At 41.5% G+C, this 21,062-nt stretch overlaps 1 protein-coding gene across 2 annotated transcripts; it reads right to left on the bottom strand.

Moving 5' to 3' along the window:
• Window positions 1-1,808: 1,808 nt before the first annotated feature.
• Mcee (methylmalonyl-CoA epimerase) lies at window positions 1,809-20,734 on the bottom strand. Of its 2 annotated transcripts, none has more exons than XM_034513462.2 (3): window positions 20,564-20,734; window positions 14,714-14,889; window positions 1,809-2,089 (listed from the first exon to the last, which is right to left on the bottom strand). In XM_034513462.2, the coding sequence occupies exons 1-3, from the start codon at window positions 20,607-20,609 to the stop codon at window positions 1,937-1,939; spliced, it is 375 nt and encodes a 124-aa protein (XP_034369353.1). In that variant the 5' UTR covers window positions 20,610-20,734; the 3' UTR covers window positions 1,809-1,936. The 2 variants fall into 2 exon arrangements, with proteins under 2 accessions (XP_034369353.1, XP_034369349.1); XM_034513458.2 differs by having other exon boundaries at window positions 14,552-14,889; window positions 20,564-20,719.
• Window positions 20,735-21,062: the final 328 nt, after the last annotated feature.

Raw genomic sequence — 21,062 nt, 5'->3', positions numbered from 1 at the left:
AATCAGCTGTCATTCTGATGAGTTTTTCATTAGATGTGACTTTTTTTCCTCACAATTTTCAATATACTTTTCATGTTATGAAAATTTAATGTTTAAATACAATGTGCTGTGGGGATCGTCTTTCTTGTCTTGTGTATTTGGTATCTGGTTACTTTGGTATCTATATGAACATCTTGCCTTAACTTGAGGACATTTTCTTCTATGATCTTGGTGATGATCTGGTCTATACCATTGACTTGGGATTATTCTCTCTTTTCTTTGTCTATATGTTGGGCCTGACAAGAGGTCTAATCTCCATTCAACCTTCACCTTTCAGTCACACAGGGCCTCAGGCCCTAGAGAGATTTACATACTAATGAGGTACCAGAAGGCCAGAGGGTGGAGCCAATTAAGCATTCTTCCCCAGCGCCTCCCCCCTCTTCCCCTCCCTATTTAACTCAGGTCTGCCCTGGGTTTTATGGGGTGTGCATCCAGATCCATCCACCATCCGTCATGCCAATAAACCGGTTTTGGAAACCCAAGGACTTCCTCGTGTGTTGGGGCCACTCCATGAGGAACCATGGAGAGGCCTTTAGTGAGCTAGCCAGGCCTAACTTCCAGCTGGACGAACGCAGGGCATTCCCAGCCAACTACCACAGACTGGCGTGAGGAACCCTGTGGGTTCCCCAGCAGATTTTTACCTACATCTATAATTCAAAAGTTTGGCTTTTTATGGTGTCCTGTTCCCTGTGTGCTCCTTCCCTCTTTTGCTTTTGTTTGTTTGGATTTTGTGAAGCACACATATTCCTTGCTTGTCTGGACTTGATCCTCTACTTTATTTTCAAGTCCTGATATTCTATCTTCTGCTTGATTCATTCTACATGTGTGGCTTTTCTTTAGATTTTTTTAGTTGAAATTAAGTTATTGGGTGTTTCAATTCCATCTTCATTTCAGTTTGAGTCCTCATTGATGATTCTATTTCCTTATTGAATTCCATTCTCAAGTCCTGGATGTCGTTGCTCTGTCCATCAGCCTTGTGTTTGTATTTTCTTGAGCATCACTAAGGTTTTTATTCTCCTTAAGTTCTTTCTCTTTTAATTTTGTATCTTTTTTAAACTCCTTAAATTGTTTGATAAAGTCTATGATTGTTGTTCTTTTAAGTTGTGTGTCCTATAGTTCATCTAGGAAATTCTCATTGCCACACATTTCTACAGGGCTACCAGGTTATAGAGAGAAGATATTAATTGGATCTTTCATATTGTTGGTATTTCTGTGATGGGATTTGGACATGTGAGTTTCTTTGGTTACTTGTAAATCTGATATGGACAAAGAAGGTTGGGGCAGATGAGAGGGTGTTGGGGGAAGAACTTTTTTGTAGTTACTGGAAGTGGGTTGGGCGTGGACCAAGTCAGGTGGACCAAGGGAACTAGGGTGATGTATGGGATGTTCTTCCTCATCCAAGCTAAGGGTGTGGAGATAGATATGGCTGGGTAAAAATGTTAGATTATTGTGGGAGGGGCCTATGAGTTAGAACATAGGTAGGATTTTTAAAGCAAAAGCCTAGAGATCAGTTGTAGCTCAGGCAAAGGAGGCCTGACTAAACTGAGAAACTCAATGTAAGACCTGGAGGGGGGTGTTGGTGGATTGGGGAGAAGGCATGAATGGAGAAGAAAAGGGAAACTCACTGGACTAGACCCTGGAGAAGTATGTGGGAGATCTGTCTGAGTGGAGGGGTTAGATAAACTGACTATGAATATTATTTTAACAATGTCAAGTATTTGGTAATTAAGATTTCATCCAAACTCAAATAACAAATACACGTATGTATATACATGTGTATATATTTTAATCTTTCTGCAATTAAAGTTTTAAAGTAGTGGAAGCAGTAGCATAATACATCTGATAATATTGATAAGGGTTGCTCCGGTCAATTAATTAAGTTTCTCACAATTATACATCATGCTTGCTCCAGTTCTACAAGGACCCCACCACAGTCTTTGGGATGGAGGAAAATCACAGGTTTCCCATGTGCTCCTATTCTGGCCTCATCACTCAGACTACGGATCTTCTTTTTCTTCAGATCCATCACAGCTGCATTTATGTTGTCCACCTGGGAAAAGGAGAAAAATATGGGTGCATCTAAGATCGTAAAATACCGAATGCTGCTGTATGGCTTGAGTTTGTGCCATCTGTTTTCTCTGCCTCTGGACAGGATTATTCTTAAATCATCACATGTGCTCAGGTAGGGTAGCTCAGTCATGAAGCACTTAAATAAGAGTTCATGTAGTCAGCCCTGAGTTCCATCCTCAGCACCACAAAAAAAAAAAAAAAAAAAAAAAAAAAAAAAGACAAAAAACAAACAACAACAACAAAATAAGACTAAGACTAAGTTTTTCAGTGGAAAAACATTTGAAAATTGTAACACCAAAGACGTTTTATATCTATGGATATCTCTTTTTGTAACCTACATTGCATATATTATACTTTATGAATTTCTTTTAATATATTGAACAAACATTTTCTGAGGGAATTGGGTTTCTCATTTATAATAGAAAAAAAAGGAGATTGTTAAGTGTGGATCTTAAGTTCCTCCAAGGTTCATTAGTAAACACTTGCTCCCCGGGTTGGTGCTGTGGGGAGATAGTGAGCCTATAGTAAGGAGGCTTAGAAGGAGGTTTCAGGCTATGCCTTTGAAGAAGACAGTGGAGCCACAGTCGGTCCTCCTTCCTGGTGGTCTTTGCTCCTTGCCATGGTGTGCTGCCTTATCCTAAGCAAGGAGAACAATAAGTCATAGATTGGGTCTTCCAAGTCAGTGAGCCAGAATAAACCTTTCATCTTTACAAGTTCATTGTCTCTGCTATTTCTTGCAGGAAAGGAAATCTACTAGTACAAACATCTACTATGAATTGACTAGAGATTAAAAGAAAGTGACATTATAATGTTCTTAGCAGTTTGTGCATAGTAGGTACTCAGCAAATATGCTTCCTGATCCCACCCCACCTCCCACAGAACTCTTACCTGGTTATGACTTTTGTGATTAAAACTATAAATGAAAACCTTACAAAGCTGCTATCAAAATGCTGTTCTCCATTATAAGACCCCAAACTTGTACAATTCTCTGCTGAATCTCTTCAATGTGTCTTATGTTTATTTGCAGTAGGAAAGGAGGATCAGACAAGTGATGGGGGCAGTGGGAGCTCCATGTGAGACTGGATCAGGCTGCAGGTGCCAAGGAGAGTTTATGTGATTCTGAGCGTTACATACAGTATGATGGTTTGAATATGCTTGGCCCAGGGAGAGGCACTATTAGGAGGTGTGGCCTCATTGGAGTAGGTGTGGCCTTGTTGAAAAGAGTGTATGTCATTGTGGGGATAGGCAACAACGAGACCCTCCTCCTAACCGTGTGGGAGCCAGTCTTTTAGTGGCCTTCAGATGAAGATGTAGAACTTTCAGCAACCTCTGCACCATGCCTACCGGGATGCTGCCATGCTCCCCCTTTGATGATAATGTACTGAACCTCTGAACCTGTAAGTCAGACCCAATTGAATGTTGTCCTTATAAGAGTTGCTTTGGTCATGGTGTCTATTCATAGCAGTAAAGCCCTAACTAAGACATAGGGATATATTTATTAGTCAGCTTGGAACCAATAACACTCCAACAGCAACAAGCAAACCCAGAAACAGTCGTGAGCTGAGATGTGGAATAGAACCAGAGTCCCCCAGAAGAGCAACAATTACTCTCAACTGTCAAGCCACCTCTCCCACCTCAATAATAGAAAATATTTTTTTTTTAAATGGTGTGATATATAAACCCACATAGATCTAAATAGCTTCCAAGAGCTGAAGCTACAGCCATAAGTTTAGGTTTCCACTTATTAAGTAGGACTTTGCATGATGGCTGCTTTCCAAAGAGAGAGTATGGTGGGAAAAAAAGAATGGTTACTTTACAGTGGTAAAAGTAACATATCAAAAGTAAAAGTAATCTATCTTCTCAGGTAGATGGGCAAGGTTAATGTCAACAATGACATTAACAGTGTCTTTTTAACTGTGTCATATTTATTGATGTGAGGCAATGCATTCATCTTTCCAAATCAACAATCTCAGTTCAACCAGGAGAAAAACACCAGGCACCTCTCAATGACAGATAGCTTAAAAGCAACTAGAAAGCTTTCCTATGTGTCAAGGCCACCGCCAACAAACAAAGTCTGAGAAACTGTCATGGGCAAGAGGAGTTCAAGGGGACATGACAGATAAATTTAATATAAGATTCTGGAACAACAAAAACAAAAAATACACTGAAACTGGGCATGGTGCCACATGCCTTTAATCCTAGTACTTGGGAAAAAGAGGCAGGTGGATCTCTGTGAGTTCAAGGCCAGCCTTGTCTTTAAAGTGAGTTCCTGGACAGCCAAGGCTACACAGAGAAACACTGTTTTGAAAAAACAAAAAAGCAAAGAGGCACTGTATAAAAGTATGAAAGTCTGACAATATCTAGAATTTACTAATAGTAGATGAACCTTGGTTCATTAAGTCTAACCGATGTATCACATTAACATAAGGAAGTTCTTTAACACAAATAATGTGAAGAAATCAATCACATTTGTAATGACTAGATTTTGTTAAATACTGGTTAGAGGAAGTCAACTGTAAAATGACTTCTATAAGTCAATTTTCTATGTTTGACTTATAGACTGTGTATAGACAGATGCTCATTTCAGAGCGCTACCATAATGTCATCTAATGAGTGCCTGTTTGATGATAGGTAAGAGCAAAATGACATGGTGGGAATTACTTTGAGATGGTTTAACAAAGAAACAAGATGGAGAACTGTTAGATCTGAGTGGTTAGGATTTAGGGGTTCATCATTTTCCTACTTCCCATGTTGAAATTTTATAATGTAAGTATAATGCCTTTTGATAACCTTTATCCAAACTATGGCAAAAATTTACAGAACATTCTACCTAAGCACAAATATCTACAGTTTAGATGTTGTATCCTAGTGTATTATTTAATCGCCTGAAGTCCAGGACATAATCCTAAAGTAAATGCTTTAATTAGCTTTCTTTTGTTGAGATAAAATATCATAACCAAAAACTACTTGAGGAGGAAAGGGTTTATTTCACTTTACAGCTCATAGATCAGAGTGTATCACGGAGGGGAGGAAGTCAGGGCAGGAACACTGTTTACTAGCTTACTCCTCCTGGCTTGTTTTCTTGTTGAGACCAATCCAAGCCTTTGATAGGCTCCCACCATGAAAGGACAAAGGGAATTGTAGTTCAGTGTCTGGTTCAGCTTTCTGCTGACCGTGGCCATTTATACAAGACTTCCTCGTCCCAGCTTGCTCTTGTCTTCTTATCTATTTCTCATCCTTAACATCTCACCCACTGTTTGGGACTCTTATTGTTGAGGGTTTAGGCCATATTCTTATACACCTTGGGACTACCTGTTTAGAAGTGGCACCATTCACAATGGGCCAAGTCCTCACACACCAACTGTTAACTAAGAAATACCCCACGGGTTTGCCTTCAGGTTGATCTTATGGAGGCATCTCCTCAGTTGAGGTTTCTTCCTGTCAGGTGACACTAGTTGACAAAAACATAGGCAGCATACTAGCAAATACTTCTAAAATATAACAAGTTACTTTAAAAAAAATCTTAATATTGGACCAGCATCTATTTTTACCGCTAATCCTTTCATTGGCTCATTTTCATTTTAAAGATCTTGTGGTTTATCTGCCCTTCTATTAGTGTTGCTGTGAAATTTTCAATTCTTTTTAATATTAATTTGTTTGTAATTCTGTGTCTGCCTGTAGTATGTGCATGTGAGTGCAGGTGCCTGGAGGCTGGAGGCATCAGGTCTTCTGGAGCTGGAATTACAGGAGGTTGTAAATGGTTTTGATAACCAAACTCAAGTCTTCTGTAAGAGCAGCAAATACAACTAACCACTGAAGTATCTCTCTACATCAGCGGTTCACAACCTTCTTAATGTTGTAACCCTTTAATAGTGTTTCTCATTTTGTGGTAACCCCCAACTATACAATTATTTTCATTGGTACTTCATAACTGTAATTTTACTACTTTTATGAATTGTGATGTAAATACCTGTGTTTTCTGATGGTCTTAGGCGACCTCGGTGAATGGTCATTCAGCATCCTGTAGGAGTCACGACTACAGGTTGAAAACCACTGCTCTAACTCCAAATGCACAATTTTTAAAGAATATTATGAACTTTTGTTTGACAATTACAAAAGTGTTGAGGCCTGTCCCCTAGCATAGATGTAGCCATTTTCTTCCATGCCTGCCAGCTATTTCATATTGTTGCTGTAATATGCCTGCCAGTCATTGATTCAGAAAAATAACTTAATTCAGAGCAGGGTCATGTTCATCACATACCCTGTTATGTTCTGTATGTTATGAGGTTTGTTAATCTTAAGAAATTCCAGGACTACAAGCTTCACATAGGACCCATCAAGTTAAAGGTCAATATGAATTGTTATGTCTAAATTAGCTTGAATCAAGGCCAACCTCCGGGGCAGCACTTCCAGCACCTGCAGATGAGCTCGTTGTGAGTTTTGTGGTTTTACCCTTTATAAGCTGGCTCTGAGAAATGTCCAGAACATAGCTTTGAGCTGTTGCCCTGGTTGATCAGTCTTTAGGTGCGTGTTCAATAAACCATCCCTGTCTGACTGAGATCCGTGTTCCTGTGGTTTGTGGGATGACTCCTGGATCCCAACAAAAAGAATAAAATAACCCTTTTTATTTTCTAATTGAAAGTACTTATAATAGCTATATAAGAAATGTAAACAAAATAAGGACAAAACAAACTTGCTGTGGGAGATGAATTCTAGCCCCCTAAGTAATAAAAGTAACATGGTCAATAGTAATGCATTTTAAAATACGTCTTTGCTGTCCTGAAAGCACTTGTAGCTGTCTTAGATAGCTCTCTCGGGTCTTGAGGGTCATTAGTGTAAACCTGGGCTGTCTGATTCCCACTTTAACTTCTTAACAGCAACTGAGTGTGTCAGTGTGAGTCTGGAGCTGAAGTTGATTTTTCTACGATATGCTGAGTTAAGAATGACAGTTATCAATGCTTTAAAATGTTTGGATTATCATAATTAGGATTCAGAATATTCAGGTAAGTTTTCATGGCCTTAAGTGCTCTGTGATTGCACTTAAAGATGACAGTGTGGGGCTGGAGAGAAATCTCAGTGGTTAGAGCACTAAAACAGGACCTGGTTTTGGTTCCTAATACCTAAGTAGTGGTTCATGACCATCTGTAACTCCAGTTCCCAGGGAATCTAATGCCCTCTTCTGACCTCCAGGGTACTAGGCAAGCAGGCTGTGCACATACAAACATGCCAGAAAACACTCATAAAATAAAATAAATAAATCTAAAACTAAATTAAAATGGCAATGATATTTTCTTGGCTGGTTGGCAAGTTTTACCTTGTACCCTTAAGGTACATAAGTCTCAGTTTGACAAACAAGCAAAATTTTGAGAACATGTAACAATGTGCCACTTTTAATAGTTCATGATAGTTTGACTGATTTAATAGAGACTTCATTTTACATAAAAATATAATGTTGCTAATTGCTATCAATAACGAATGAGTCCAATCTTCAACCTGATTTAAATCTATTAACGCTACATGAGAAGTCTAGATTAAATATTTTTGCTTCAATTCTCCCCTACAGGCTGGCTCTAAGGGAAGTGCAGAAGCATAACTTTATTCTGACTAGGGCAGAAGTGACTGCTCAGCAGTTAAAAGTGCAAACTGCTTTTCTAGAACACCCAAGCTCTGTTCCCAGAGTTCAGTTCCCAGCACCCACGCTGGGTGGCTTGGTGTCACCTGTAAATCCAGCTCCATGAGACCCAGTGTCCCCTTCTGGCCTCCACAGACCCCTAGAATAATCAATGTTTTAAATATTGTCTCTGCAAAGGCTTCCTGTGTATTCCTAGGACTGCTTCGGACAGCGCTCGTTACCCGAGCTTTATTTGCTGTAAAGCCTGGTGGAGGCTGTGTGCAGCATTTCCCAAATGCTGGCTTCCCCAGTTGACAGCAAGCCACTCTTGAAGCCTATTTTTAACGACAGTTTTGCTCTTGAGTATCCCCCAGAAATCCGATCTTCAGCACACAGCTCTATTAGGAGGCAGTGGAAGCTTTAGGAGGTGGGACCTCATGGGAGAAAGCTAGGTTGGTGGGGTTAGGCTCTTAAAAGATGAGGTACAGAGCTAAACAAAGAATTCTCAACTGAGGAAACTCGAATGGCCGAAAAGCACCTAAAGAAATGTTCAATATCCTTAGTCATCAGGGAAATGCAAATCAAAATAACCCTGAGATTCCACCTCACACCAGTCAGAATGGCCAAGATCAAAAACTAAAGTGATAGTAGATGCTGTCGAGGATGTGGAGAAAGAGGAACACTCCTCCATTGTTGGTGGGATTGCAAGCTGGTACAACCACTCTGGAAATCAGTCTGGCGGTTCCTCAGAAAATTGGACATAGCATTACCTGAGGACCAAGCTATACCACTCCTGGGCATATACCCAGAAGATGCTCCAACATATAACAAGGACACATGCTCCACTATGTTCATAGCAGCCTTATTTATAATAGCCAGAAGCTGGAAAGAACCCAGATGTCCTTCATCAGAGGAATGGATACAAAAAATGTGGTACATTTACACAATGGAATACTACTCAGCTATTAAAAACAATGAATTCCAGAAATTCTTAGGTAAATGGATGGAAGTAGAAAATATCACCCTGAGTAAGGTAACCAAATCACAAAAGAACACACATGTTATGCACTCACTGATAATTGGATATTAGCCCAAAAGCTTGCAATATCCAAGATACAACTCACAGACCACATGAAGCTCATGAACAAGGAAGACCAAAGTGTGGGTACATTGGCCCTTCTTAGAAGGAGTAACAAAATACTCATGGGAGCAAATATGGAGACAAAGTGTGGGACAGAAACTGAAGGAGGGGCTGTCTGGAGACTGCTCCACCTGGGTATCCATCCCTTGCGCATTCACCAAAGATAGACACTGATATGGATGCCAGGACGTGCATGTTGACAGGAGCCTGATATAGCTGTCTCCTTAGAGGTCTGCCAGAGCCTGAAATATACAGAGGCTGAAGCTCACAGCTAACCATTGATCTGATCATAGGGTTCCCAATGGAGGTGTGAGAGAGAAGACTGAAGGAGCTGAAAGGGTTTTGTGGCCCCATGAGGAGAGCAACAATACCAACCAACCAGAGCTCCCAGGGTCTAAACCACCAGCCTGGGAGCACATAGGGAGGGACCCATGGCTCCAGCTGTATATGTAGGGAAGGATGACAGTGTCAGACATAGGTGGGTAAGGAAGTCCTTGGCCCAGTGAAGGCTGGATGCCCCAGTGTGGGGGAAATCGTGGGTGGGAAGGTGGGAGTTGGAGGTTGGGTGGGGGCATATCCTCATAGAAGCAGGAGAAAGGGGGATGGGATAGGGGTTCCTGGATGGGGGAGAAAGGGGGTTATATCTGAAATGTAAATAAAATAGCCAATAAAAAAAACAATGCTAGTATGAAGCGAAACCTCACCAAACTGTCTACCTGTTTGTCTGCTTTGCATCTTTCACTGTAAATGTTTCCGTCCCATGAAATTTCCACATCTAGGAGACAGTGGCACAATCCTATTGCAGAAGGATTTCCTGAGGAAGGTTATTGCCAAAAAGAAAACGGACGTTTAAAAGGCCATTTCACTATGTTGCACACTCTAGCCTTGAGCATATAGGGTTAAGTGATGTTCCTGCCTTAGCCTCTAGTGTGCATGGGAAAACAGGTATGTGACATCATTGGACTAGACTGACATTGTTATTTGTGTGGCTGTATGCAGGTCAGAGGTCAATGGCTTTTTCAATCACTCTCTACCTTTTTTTGAGACAGGATTTCTCAAGGAACTTGGAGTTCACAGATAAGGCTAGGCTAGCTGGCCGATAAATCCCAGGACACCTCTGTCTCTGCCTTCCCAGTGTTGGGATTGTATAAAAGTGCCACCACACTGGCTTTACAAGAAGCTGGGGGTCAAGTTCACATCTTCAAGCTTGTGTGTCAAGTTTACTAAGCTATCTTTCAAGGTCCATAGAATTTTTTAAAGTAGACTTTCTCTCTTCTTGGTTGAAGAGCATTCCTCAGGATGAAGAAGTAAGTTAGCTCAGTACCCTTTTCCTTTAAAGTCACATAACTTTCATAAGGCATATATGGCTCAATGAAAAAAGGCCTGAAAAACACAAAAACAACAACAGGAAAAGAGCCCATCTGTCATGTGCCCATGCCAACATCAAAAGTATGATCAGTGTTGCATGTCTTAAGCATTTTCCTAACAAAAATAATAATTTCCTTATATGCTTTTCCCTCCACCTCATCATGCTACTACACATCTCCCCTGCATGGACGCCTCTCTCTCTGATAATATACAATTACACCTTAAACCACAGCCTCCTCATCTTGCTTAGGTCTCAACAACAGGTACCCAAGAGTCCCAGTGTATAGACTCTCTTTATCTGGTTTATTTCTTCCCAGTACCTGCCCAATGAATCTATCCCCATGGCTAACACACACTCAGGTGCTCCATACATACCATGCCAACTCACATAATCATGTCTCATACCACTTGGTCTTTTGCTTCCTATGCTAATCTCTGCATCCTCCTTCGATCATGTACTCTACATGTGACTAGCCTGAACCTCCATGGTAACTAAAGCCCTCCCCAAATACACACACACACACACACACACACACACACACAGAGAGAGAGAGAGAGAGAGAGAGACTGTCACTACTCTCCCTTAAACTGCAGAGGCTATTGTAATTGTCATTCTGGTAATTTGAAATTCAAATTGTTTTAGAGCTTTGAAAATGTTCACATTACCCTTTTCCTCAGAACACATTCATGGTTATGGATCTTTGAAAATATAGCTCTTCCCATTACGAGCCGGGATCTAGGGGCTGGCAAAAAGTCTAAGCAGTGACGAGCACTTGGCTACTCTTCCAGAAATTTCATTCCCAGCACCCACATGGCAGCTCACAATCACCTGTGATTAAAGTTCCAGCAGATCCAGAGCCCTCTGTGCCCTCTTCTGTCCTCTTTAGGTACTGGGGGGGTTGGGGGGGTGGCGGGGGGCAAAGCACTTATACACACTTAAAAAAAATCAGGGCTTGCTCTGAAAAAAAAAGGGGGGGGGCTGCTTTAAACCTACATATTGCCAAGAGGCAATGGCAGAAGACTCCATCAGAAGGGGCCACACAGTCATCCCTGGTTTTGTGGGGATACGCACACATATATACTCAGAAAGAAAGAAATCCAGCTATCCTCAGTACTACGTTTAGCTTGCCAAGCCAAAGAGGTCTCCTGTAGGCCCTCCTATTTAACAAAGGCCAGCTGAGCTCCATGTTGTAAGTGTGCCCTCACTACAAGTCACATGAGTGAGGCTTCTGGGACAGCACGTGTGTTGCACGAGAAAACTTGGAGCAGGCACTGTGCAGCAGAGATCTAGCTCCCTGATGCATGCTCCTGAGCAAACCAAGTATTGCCAATTCCACTCCACTCAACGGCCATGGAAACTGGAACACTGACCACAGAGGAGGCTTTCTTTGAACTGACTTTATCATGTTTTTATACTTTAGAAGACAGTTCAAGGCCCAAGTCCTTCAGCCAGAATTAGACTGGCTACAGTTCTGTAATACACTGAGTGAAATCTCAATATTTACATTCACAAATATGTTTTCTGTTCACGGAAAGGCAAGAACTTTGGCTTGGTGTTCTCTGAAGAACAAAGCCCCCTCCACCTTGTGACACCACTATCTAAGAATGCCACAGCTCTGAGAGAGATAACAATCCTCCAGTGTCTTCATCTTATAGTATCTGTCTATTCAGAAAGAAGGGTAGGCTTTCTTTGCAATACCTCTTTTTTTTTTAAACTTCCAAGTTGGGGCTGGAGAGAGAAGTCTCTGTGGTTAAGAACACTTGCTGCTCTTCCAGAGGCCTGAAGTTCAGTTCTCAGGACTCACATGGTGGTTCACAACTATGGGTATAATAACCCCACGGGATCTTATGCCTCTTTCTGGCCTCTAGAAAGCACTGCATGCATGTGTGCATGCACATATTACACAGACATATGCAGGCAAAACACCCAAACACATAAAGTAAATCCTAAAAAAAAAATAATATTTCCAAGTGTCGCAGAGATTGATAACCATGACTGGCCCAGATGGATATTCATATTCATTCTCATTCTCTCTCTCTCTCTCTCTCTCTCTCTCTCTCTCTCTCTCTCTCTCTCTCTCCTTTAATTCTAAATACCTTTCTTATTTCCGCAGCACATGGAGCTGCCTAGACACAGACTACTTATCCTAGTGTCTCTTGCAGCCAAACATACCATATGATTAAGTTTGGGTCAGCGGGATATGAGTTGAAGTGACAGATAAATGTCTAAGTGACCTCATAGGTCTTTATTCTCTCTCCGATATCCCTTCCTGTTGGCTGCTGAACAGCAATGCCTGAGGCAGTTGGGTAAACCATGAGTGACCATTCAGGAGTGTGAAGTAAAATCCATGTAATTAAGCCCCTTTTGTGTGTGGCAACTTCAGGTCAACCGACGAGTGTTCAAATGTAGTTGTCACCTGTCACCTACCTTGATTTTATGCTCATAACATTTCTATTTCCCTCTTCTGATCCCAACTTTTGAATTGGCTGCTACTTTACTGGACTCCCACTTTTCTCTACTCAGCTGAACTTCTGACTCACAGCTGGCCTCCTTTGATGGTATGAGCTCTCTTGATGTGGAACGCAGACCACACAGTGTAGGAGAAAGGAGAGTAGACTCAAAGGCAGATGGTCCAGCTTTTCATCCTGGGGGGCTTCCACAAACCACTGACAAAATGTTCAGCCAAAGTAAGCTCCCAAGAATGAAAGAAATGGCAGGCACCAGGCCTGTGTAGTCCCTGGTCTTATTTCAGATAGCTTCCCCAACCTCAAATTACAAGGTCTGATCATACAACATGAAGGCAACTGGCCTCATGGCTAAGACCACACTCTGGATATAGAACAAATCTGGGTTTGAACCTGAGCCCTGCTGCGTACATCTAATGTTACTGTGGGCACATTAACCAAGTCTTGGTTTTTGCACCCATCACATGGGTCAGCAGCATCCTAATAGAGCAAAACTATGAGAGTGACAGAAAACGATGTGCATCAAACACTTCATATATGCCAAAGGGTATGTCATGTTTGCTACCTGTTAGGATGGCTCTCGGCCTTTCCCCATGCTAGACCCTCTGCTGTAGCAGCTCTCACCTCCTATCCTATGGGAAATCACAGTCAGTACAGCCAATGCCCCGTGATACTGTCCAGCTCCTTGACCTGAGCAATCACCTTCGACCTCACTTGTATTGCTGAGAAGACATGCATCTGAATTCCCATATCATAGTACAGTGCTCTTGACTGTTCAAGTACCCCCTCTTCTATGGAAACATGGGATATATTTTGCTGACTTCCAGGTACTTGGCAGAACATGAACAATCATGTATGAATATATCCTTGACTGCATTCTAGTCAACCCAGCTCTCTTCTCTTCTGCATTAGGACTGAGGCTTTTCCGTTGATTTTCTGTTTATGTAAATGAATTATGCTATTTAATTAATTTAATTCAAACTAAAGCCTAAGTGGCATTGCTGGTAGTCTAACAGTCAGCTATCCAAACATGACTATCTACAGATAGATGTTCTCTAATGAGAATGCCCCTGTCAAACATCTCTTCATGTTTTCTCAGATGCTATTAGCAAAATGCAGCTTAGGAGACATTAAAAACCAATGCCCAGAGAGATGGTACAGTGAGTCGACATGCTTGCCACCAGCCCTGATGACCTGAGTTTAATCCCCAGAACACACGATGGAAACAGAGTTGACTTGTGAAAGCTGTCCCCTGACTTTCACATGCATGGCATGGTATTGGGAGTGGGATCATTTAAAAAAGTCAGTAATTAAAAATGATTTGGTTTTATAATAAGCAATAAGTTATTCAGTTTTTTTAAGGATTGAACAGAATTATAAGAATACTTTGGCTGGGATGTGACCCAGTGTCTAGCACATGCTTAGCCTACATAAGGTCTTCAGTTCAATCCCTGGCACTGAAACTAAAACCTGATGATGAAATTCTTATTTTACAAGGTTTCTTCATGTGCCTAATTGCCTCATAATGACAGTGACAGTGTAATACATTCCTATTACAAAAGAGGCCACATTTAATCCCTACAACCACTTTGGTGGCCTGTTTTAAGTCTATTGGATCTAGTTGTCCTCAAAATACATCAATATTACTGTGATAGTTTCCTAAAAGGAAAGAGAATGAGTGTGTGTGTGTGTGTGTGTGTGTGTGAGAGAGAGTGTGTGTGTGTGTGTGTGTGTGATAATAGTACTGTTCCTTTTAAAACATAATAAAAGATTCTGGTCACATGTAATCTTCAACAGCACAAAAAGCATGTGCGAGTGAGAGATTGCAAAGAGTAGACATTAAGTTGACAGACTACCTCAATGCAGACGTGATGCATTCCTCCAGCCTTGTTCTTCTGCAGAAAGCCTGTGATTGGACTATCACTCCCCAGTGGATGAAGCAGTTCCATCTTGGTATTTCCCAGGTTGACAAAAACCACAGATACTCCATGTTCCGGAAGAGGGACTGCCTCACTCACCTGGGCCCCTAGAACATCCCTGTAAAATGACGAGGCCTTTTCTAAATCGGGCACTGCTATGGCCACATGATTGAGTCGGCCCAGCTTCCACACAGGACTGGGTGCTTGATGCTGGGACTGAGGCGTGGAAAAACATCTCCCTGTTGCAACTGGAGTTTGGACTCTGGAGAAAAGCCCTGGAAAAATCAAACAGCAACTGATATCTCTTTTGAGAATTAATGACCTTCTAAATTTAATTTTAAATACTAAACAAAGAGCTGTAAAACTCATTCTTTATATAATCTATGCTTTTTAATTATTTGATGCTAGTTGGAAAAACTTGTGTGAAAACTACTCACCCTTCTCTGCCAAGAATTAAAAAGCTGTGTGTCACCCAGGCCTGGGAGCACAGATTTATAATCCCAGCTACTCTGGAGGCACAGGCAGGAGGGGTGGAAGTTCAAAGCCTGAGTAAGCTGCAGAGTGAGTTCCAGGCCAGCATGGGCAGATTAGTGAAACTATCTCCAAATTAAAAATAAAGCAGACTGAGAATATTCAGAGGACTGAATGGTACTGTGGTTACCTATTAAGCATGAGGCTTTTGGTTTAAACTACAGGGTGGGCAAAGCTATCTGTCTAGAATTACAATCTCCCTCTGGGGGCTAGAGAAAATTTGGAGGTTAAAGAACACTCACGGCTTGTGGAGGACCTGAGTTAAGTTCCCAGCACCCATGCTGAGCAGTTAATAACTGCCTGTAATGCCAGCTCCAGGGGGATCTGATACCTCTGACCTCCAAGGCACCTGTGTACTCAAGTACACAATCCCACAATCACATCCATACACATAATTAATAGTAATAAAATACATTTCTAAAAATCCAATTCTGAGCTTGACTTACAGTCTGAACAAAGAACACCACTTTTCATAGTAATTTATATTTAGTCTAACCCTTAGCGGTAACTGTATATTAGGAATACTCAGTGATGTTTGTATTTTACATAAATCTGAATGTGACAGTGAGCAGCATATACTCAATGAGAACAGGCAATTTTCTTCCCAATCTCTAAACATTTTTTGTTTCACAGCATGAAATGAATTCACAAAAGGCATACCTATGCCATACTTTTGGTGTATATTTGATTTAATATAGCTAAAAAAAAAAATCTCACTTTTTGGTGGAAAACAAGATCAAGGTGTATACAACATGTTGGGATTTTTTTCTGAGCTGGAGTTTTACATTATTTCTTTATATAATTTTGACAGAATAGAAGCAGAACTACTTCAGGCTGTGAAGAACCCTCTTCGGTGTGCTGGACAGTTTGACAACCTGACATATGGTAGAGTCATTTGGGAAGTGGAAACCTTAATTGAGAAAATGCTCCCACTGGATCAGCTTTTGGGGAAACCTGTGGTACATCTTCTTAGTTAATGACTGATTTGGGAGAATCCAGCCTATTGTGGGTTTGCCATTCCTCAGTCAGTGGTCCTGGGTGCAATAAGAAAGCAAGCTGAGCAAGCCATGAGAGGCAAGCCCATAAGTAGCACTCCTCCATGGTCTCTGCTTCAGTTCTTGCCTTGAATTCCTGCCTTGAGTTTCCTCAGTGATGAACTTTTATCTGAAGGGTAAGATAAAATAAGCCATTTTCTCCTCAAGTTACTTTGAGTTGTGATGTTTGTCACAGCAATTGAGACCTAATTAAGACATTCAGCAACTGAAGAAGATGATTGAGTGTGTGTGTGTGTGGGGGGGGGAAGTTCTCCTATCTGCTACTCTGCTAAACAGCAGGCTTTAAGAGCCAGACTCTACAGAATGAAAATTATATACATATGATGTAATCATTGAATTATAAAAATATACCACTTAATTTAGCTTAAGAAGTTCTATTACATCTTGGTTTGAATGACAAATTACCAGAATACCCAAAAGTGCTCATCACCAGGAGGTTAATGTAGTCCAATGCTATGTACTTTCTGTATGATCATGAAATCTAAGTGTATAAATACCCAGAATACACAAATAGAAATGTAGAATTGAAATTCAACCCCCACAAAAGGGATATCTAATTTTTACAAAATGAAATGCCCTAATGTTTTCTATTCTATCTCTGTTTTCAAAACATAGTAGGACCTCCCACTAAACATTTAATTTTCTGGTTCAGTGTGAAGAGTATACAGCGGGTGCCAAGACCATAACTCAATGTCAGACACTTAGAGGAGGCACACAGTGAATTCCCAAATTCTCACTGCTGATTGTTGGGAGTCACACCAATCCACGGCCTTCACAGAGGCCTTAAGAGAAGGACAGAGGGATATTAGTTCTATGTCCTTGTCCAGGGGCAGAACTGACAAGGTCTGGGTCTGAGACTAGATCCAGGGCCTCCATGGAGTTAATGTTTCAGTTCCTGGAACTTGAATTTCTCCCCCGAAGGGCTGTGGTTATCAGTACTAAGGCAGCTGTGTTCTCTTAGTCAATATTGTTTGGTGAGCTTTCTGTTCACCGTGGCCCATTCTCACCTGACAAATAGTACATAATATGTTGTACTCCTTCTCTGGAACTAAAGGCCCCAATAAATTCCCTCTTCTATAAGTTGCCTTAGCCGTGCTATCTTCACAGCAATAGAAATATAACAGAGACAGACAGAGACTGTTTGATACATGTGGGCTTCCTTTTGGATTATAAAAACATTTACAACATGACCAAGGTGACACATGTGCAGCATAACAAATCTAATAAATGCTGTACATTTTTAATAGTAAAGAGGTATGATTCTGCAGTAAGTCTGTGGATAAAATCTTGTTGGCCAAGCAACTGGAAATAAAAAGTTTAAAATAATATGATTCTTCCCCTAGTTTTATTGAGGTATGATTGACAAGTATAAATCATATACACCGAAAATTTACAATGTGATGTTCCGATATATGTATATATTATAAATTACCACATCAAGCCAAGTGTGTGTGTGTGTGTGTGTGTGTGTGTGTGTGTGTACATGTTTACAAAGGCCAGAAGATGAAATTAGATATCCTCTGCATTATCCTTACATGTTTCCTTTTGAGACAAGTCTTTAAATGAATCCCATGGTGACTGGCTAGACTGGCTGGTAAGTGAGCTCTGGAGATCTGCCTGTGCTCCTTCCCCAGTGCCACAACTAGAACCACATGTACAAATCATGACTAACTTTTTTTTACACCTGTGCTGGGGATCAGCACTCAGGTTGTCACATTGTAGGAGCTTTATTGTCTGGCCCATCCCCCAGCCTCAAGATAACATTTCAAAGATATTTGTATTCAGGCTCTTGGGAAGTCACAAGTCCAGTTTTAGGTTTCTCTGCTCAATCTCAGAAGGCTTAACAGTGTCTCAGTCCTTTGACCTCCAGAATATCTAACTTGTCATTATTCCAATAAGGAAGGATTGCTTTGCTTGAATAAACTACAGTGCACAATCATCCGTGAATAAACCTGTAAGATACTTACAAACCAGAGGGTTAAAAACAGGAGTGCAAAGATGACTCCAAGAGATAGAAGATGGTAGCATAAAGTGTTAAAGGGCGGGTAATGGCATAGAAAGGATTGAAGTGGGTGGAGAGGAAGGGAACATGGTGAGGGGTCGTGAGCACTAAAGACCATATAGAAACCCACTACTATACTTCTGTATACTTGCTGTGCGTATTCATATACAACACACACACTTCCTGATGGGGGTGTATCCCTCAATGACACAACACTTGCCCAGCATGCACAAAGCTCCGCATTTGGTCTCCAGCCTCACAACAAAACAAACTGTTGTGACTCATATATATGGCTTATAGCCACTTTATCACTTGGGGACTTTTCATAGTCTATAGAAATGGAAACTAAACAGCCAATCTACCTTTGAGCAATCTATAAACTAGCTCCTTACCCACTGCTGTATGCCTCAATTATAGAAGCCCTCCATGTTTTCCCAACCACTAAGATTCATCATCAGTAGAGGACAGAATTGGAAGAGTAATGTTGGACTCTACCCTTTCCCCAGCACAGACCTATGGTTTTATTTCACCTCTATACTTACACATCAAACTTTATGAAATCTTGCCATTGTCCTTCCAAACTACATTGCAGAAGCACGAATGCTGAAGTGGGAGGGTACAGTACAGTAGTGTGGCTTTGCCTTTTAGTCTGCACGGCCATCAAGTAGAGACAATGATATAGGCATACTGAATATGTGTGTTATTTAATTTTTCCTGTGGCCCTGTAGGTTGGATATTATGGCCTCCATTTTTAAAGATACGGAATTAGGCCTATAGAGATTAGATTCTTTTCCTCAGCATCACTTTACATGGCAAAGCAGAGTCCTGAGCCCAGGTTTGTCAGACATCAGAGTTGATGTCAAGGAACTATTGTGTTCTACTCATTCCTTTTTCTTCCATCCTGGGAATCAAACCTGTGGCCTTGCATGTGCTCGACAAGTACTGCTCCATGACATTACCCCCGGAGACTTTTGCAACCCCTTTTTTCTCAATCAAAAAAAAAAAAAAACTTATTTTACTTTGTGATAGTTTCATGAATCTCGGTTGCCCTCAAACTCGGTATGTACCTGAACTTCTGGTCCTCCTATGTCTATTTCCCAAGTGCTGAGATTACAGGTGTGCACCACCATGCTGGTTTACGTGGGAATGAAGACCGAACCCAGGCTTTGTGCACATCAGGAAAGCATGCCAGCATCCCAGTTACAGTATCAGCCCAGATTCTTAATTTTTAATATCATTAGCATATGTCTGATGAGCAATGCCTAGTTTCTAAGACAGAGCTCACTAAGAGAAAATGAGTGATTCTGCTTTAGTAGATATTTAAAAAAAAAAAAAAAACAACGTATAATGAGTGAGCTAAGAAGATGGCTTATATTTGATCAGGCATATAGAAAATAATAGGGAGTGTTATCAAAATGTCAGCATTAACTGTTAATCAGAAAATCATTTTAACTTTTGTGCTCTGGCTTTTACAAACATATACACACACACTAGTACTAAGGGTTTATTTTTTTTTTTTTTTTGTGGTTTTTTTTTTTTTTTTTTTTTTTTTTTTTTTTTTTTTGTTTTTGTTTTTGCTTGTGGCTCTGGACTTTGTCTTGGGGACTTGATTGGCTGGAAAGGCTAGAGGGTTCCACAAAAAACAAATTCAGTTTGAAAGCAGACTTTGAAAGATGACTAGTTTCAATAGCTGAGCAGACAGAACTTTCCAGGCATTCCAGTTAATTCTCCTGAACACCTTTTAAGTATGCTAGCTAAAGGCTTTGTCACAAATATAACGAACGGAGTAACTCTGGAAAGATACTGCCTTATATTTTCTTCCAGGTAGAAAATCTCAGACTGAGGGTAGTAACTGCCATCATGAAGAAAGAGAAGAAAATGGAAGAGAAAGTGAGACAGGTAGGAAAATTGGGCATTTGTCACCAAGATTCTGCTTATTGATAAAAGAGATGAAGGTCGAAAGAACTCAAGGAATTTACAAATCCTTCTGCTTGTTCCTTTCCTGTTCATGTCAGATAAAAAAAATTTAGTGTGGTACGTGTGTAAAACAGGCTTGGACTCAGACTTTCAGGACTTGCTACTTTGCTCTTTTCTCCTATTTCTTAGAGCAGGCATCTAGTAACTCGAGTCCCCTCCTGCTTTACTGCAAGTCCTGCCTAGCCTGTGGTCCTAAGCAGATTACCTGTCTGGTCCAGGTTTGCCAAGGGCAACCCTTGAGCACAGAGAAGAACAATAAGGAACTCCCGTGCTAAGGGAGCGCAGCTCCGGGAGCCCAACACTTCAGACCCAGGCCTTGGCCACCCGCGGCCTCCCGTCCAGCGTGCCCCGCGCCCGGCGCCCCTGACGGTGCCCGGTATTCACCTGTAGCGCCCGCAGCCAACGCGGCGGCCTTCACTACACGCCGCATCTCCTCAGTCTACAAACTTGCACAAGCAAATGCAACTAGGAGAGTGGGCAGGAGGCCCCGGGCGTGTCAAAACTGAAGTGGGCGTGGAAAAAGGGACAGGGGCGGGGCGCGAGCCCAGGGTGCCTCAATACCCTTCAGGGAGCTAGACCGCTGAAGAGAGCTGGGAGAAAGAGCAAGGGGCGGGGCGTGAGACCTGGGGCGGGGTCACAAGACTCGGAGCTTGACTGACAACTACAGAGGGCGGGGAAAAACGGGGCAGGGGCGGCTGCGGCGTGAGGCGACCTTGTTTCTCGTTACATTAAAATACTTATTGTATCGAATGCAAAAGCAGAAATAGACCACGCGACACCACTGTGGTTCTCTTTAGAAATACAAAACATTTGGAGCTAGAGCCAAGACGCTTGAGAGGACCAATAGCTCTTTTCTTTGGTCTGCCCCACCCCTACGCATGCC

Source organism: Arvicanthis niloticus, chromosome 1 (genome assembly GCF_011762505.2).
Source record: "Arvicanthis niloticus isolate mArvNil1 chromosome 1, mArvNil1.pat.X, whole genome shotgun sequence".
Classification (NCBI taxonomy): domain Eukaryota; kingdom Metazoa; phylum Chordata; class Mammalia; order Rodentia; family Muridae; genus Arvicanthis; species Arvicanthis niloticus.
The sequence above is the reverse complement of the archived record's forward strand: the minus strand, read 5'-3'. Positions and strand labels throughout refer to the sequence as shown.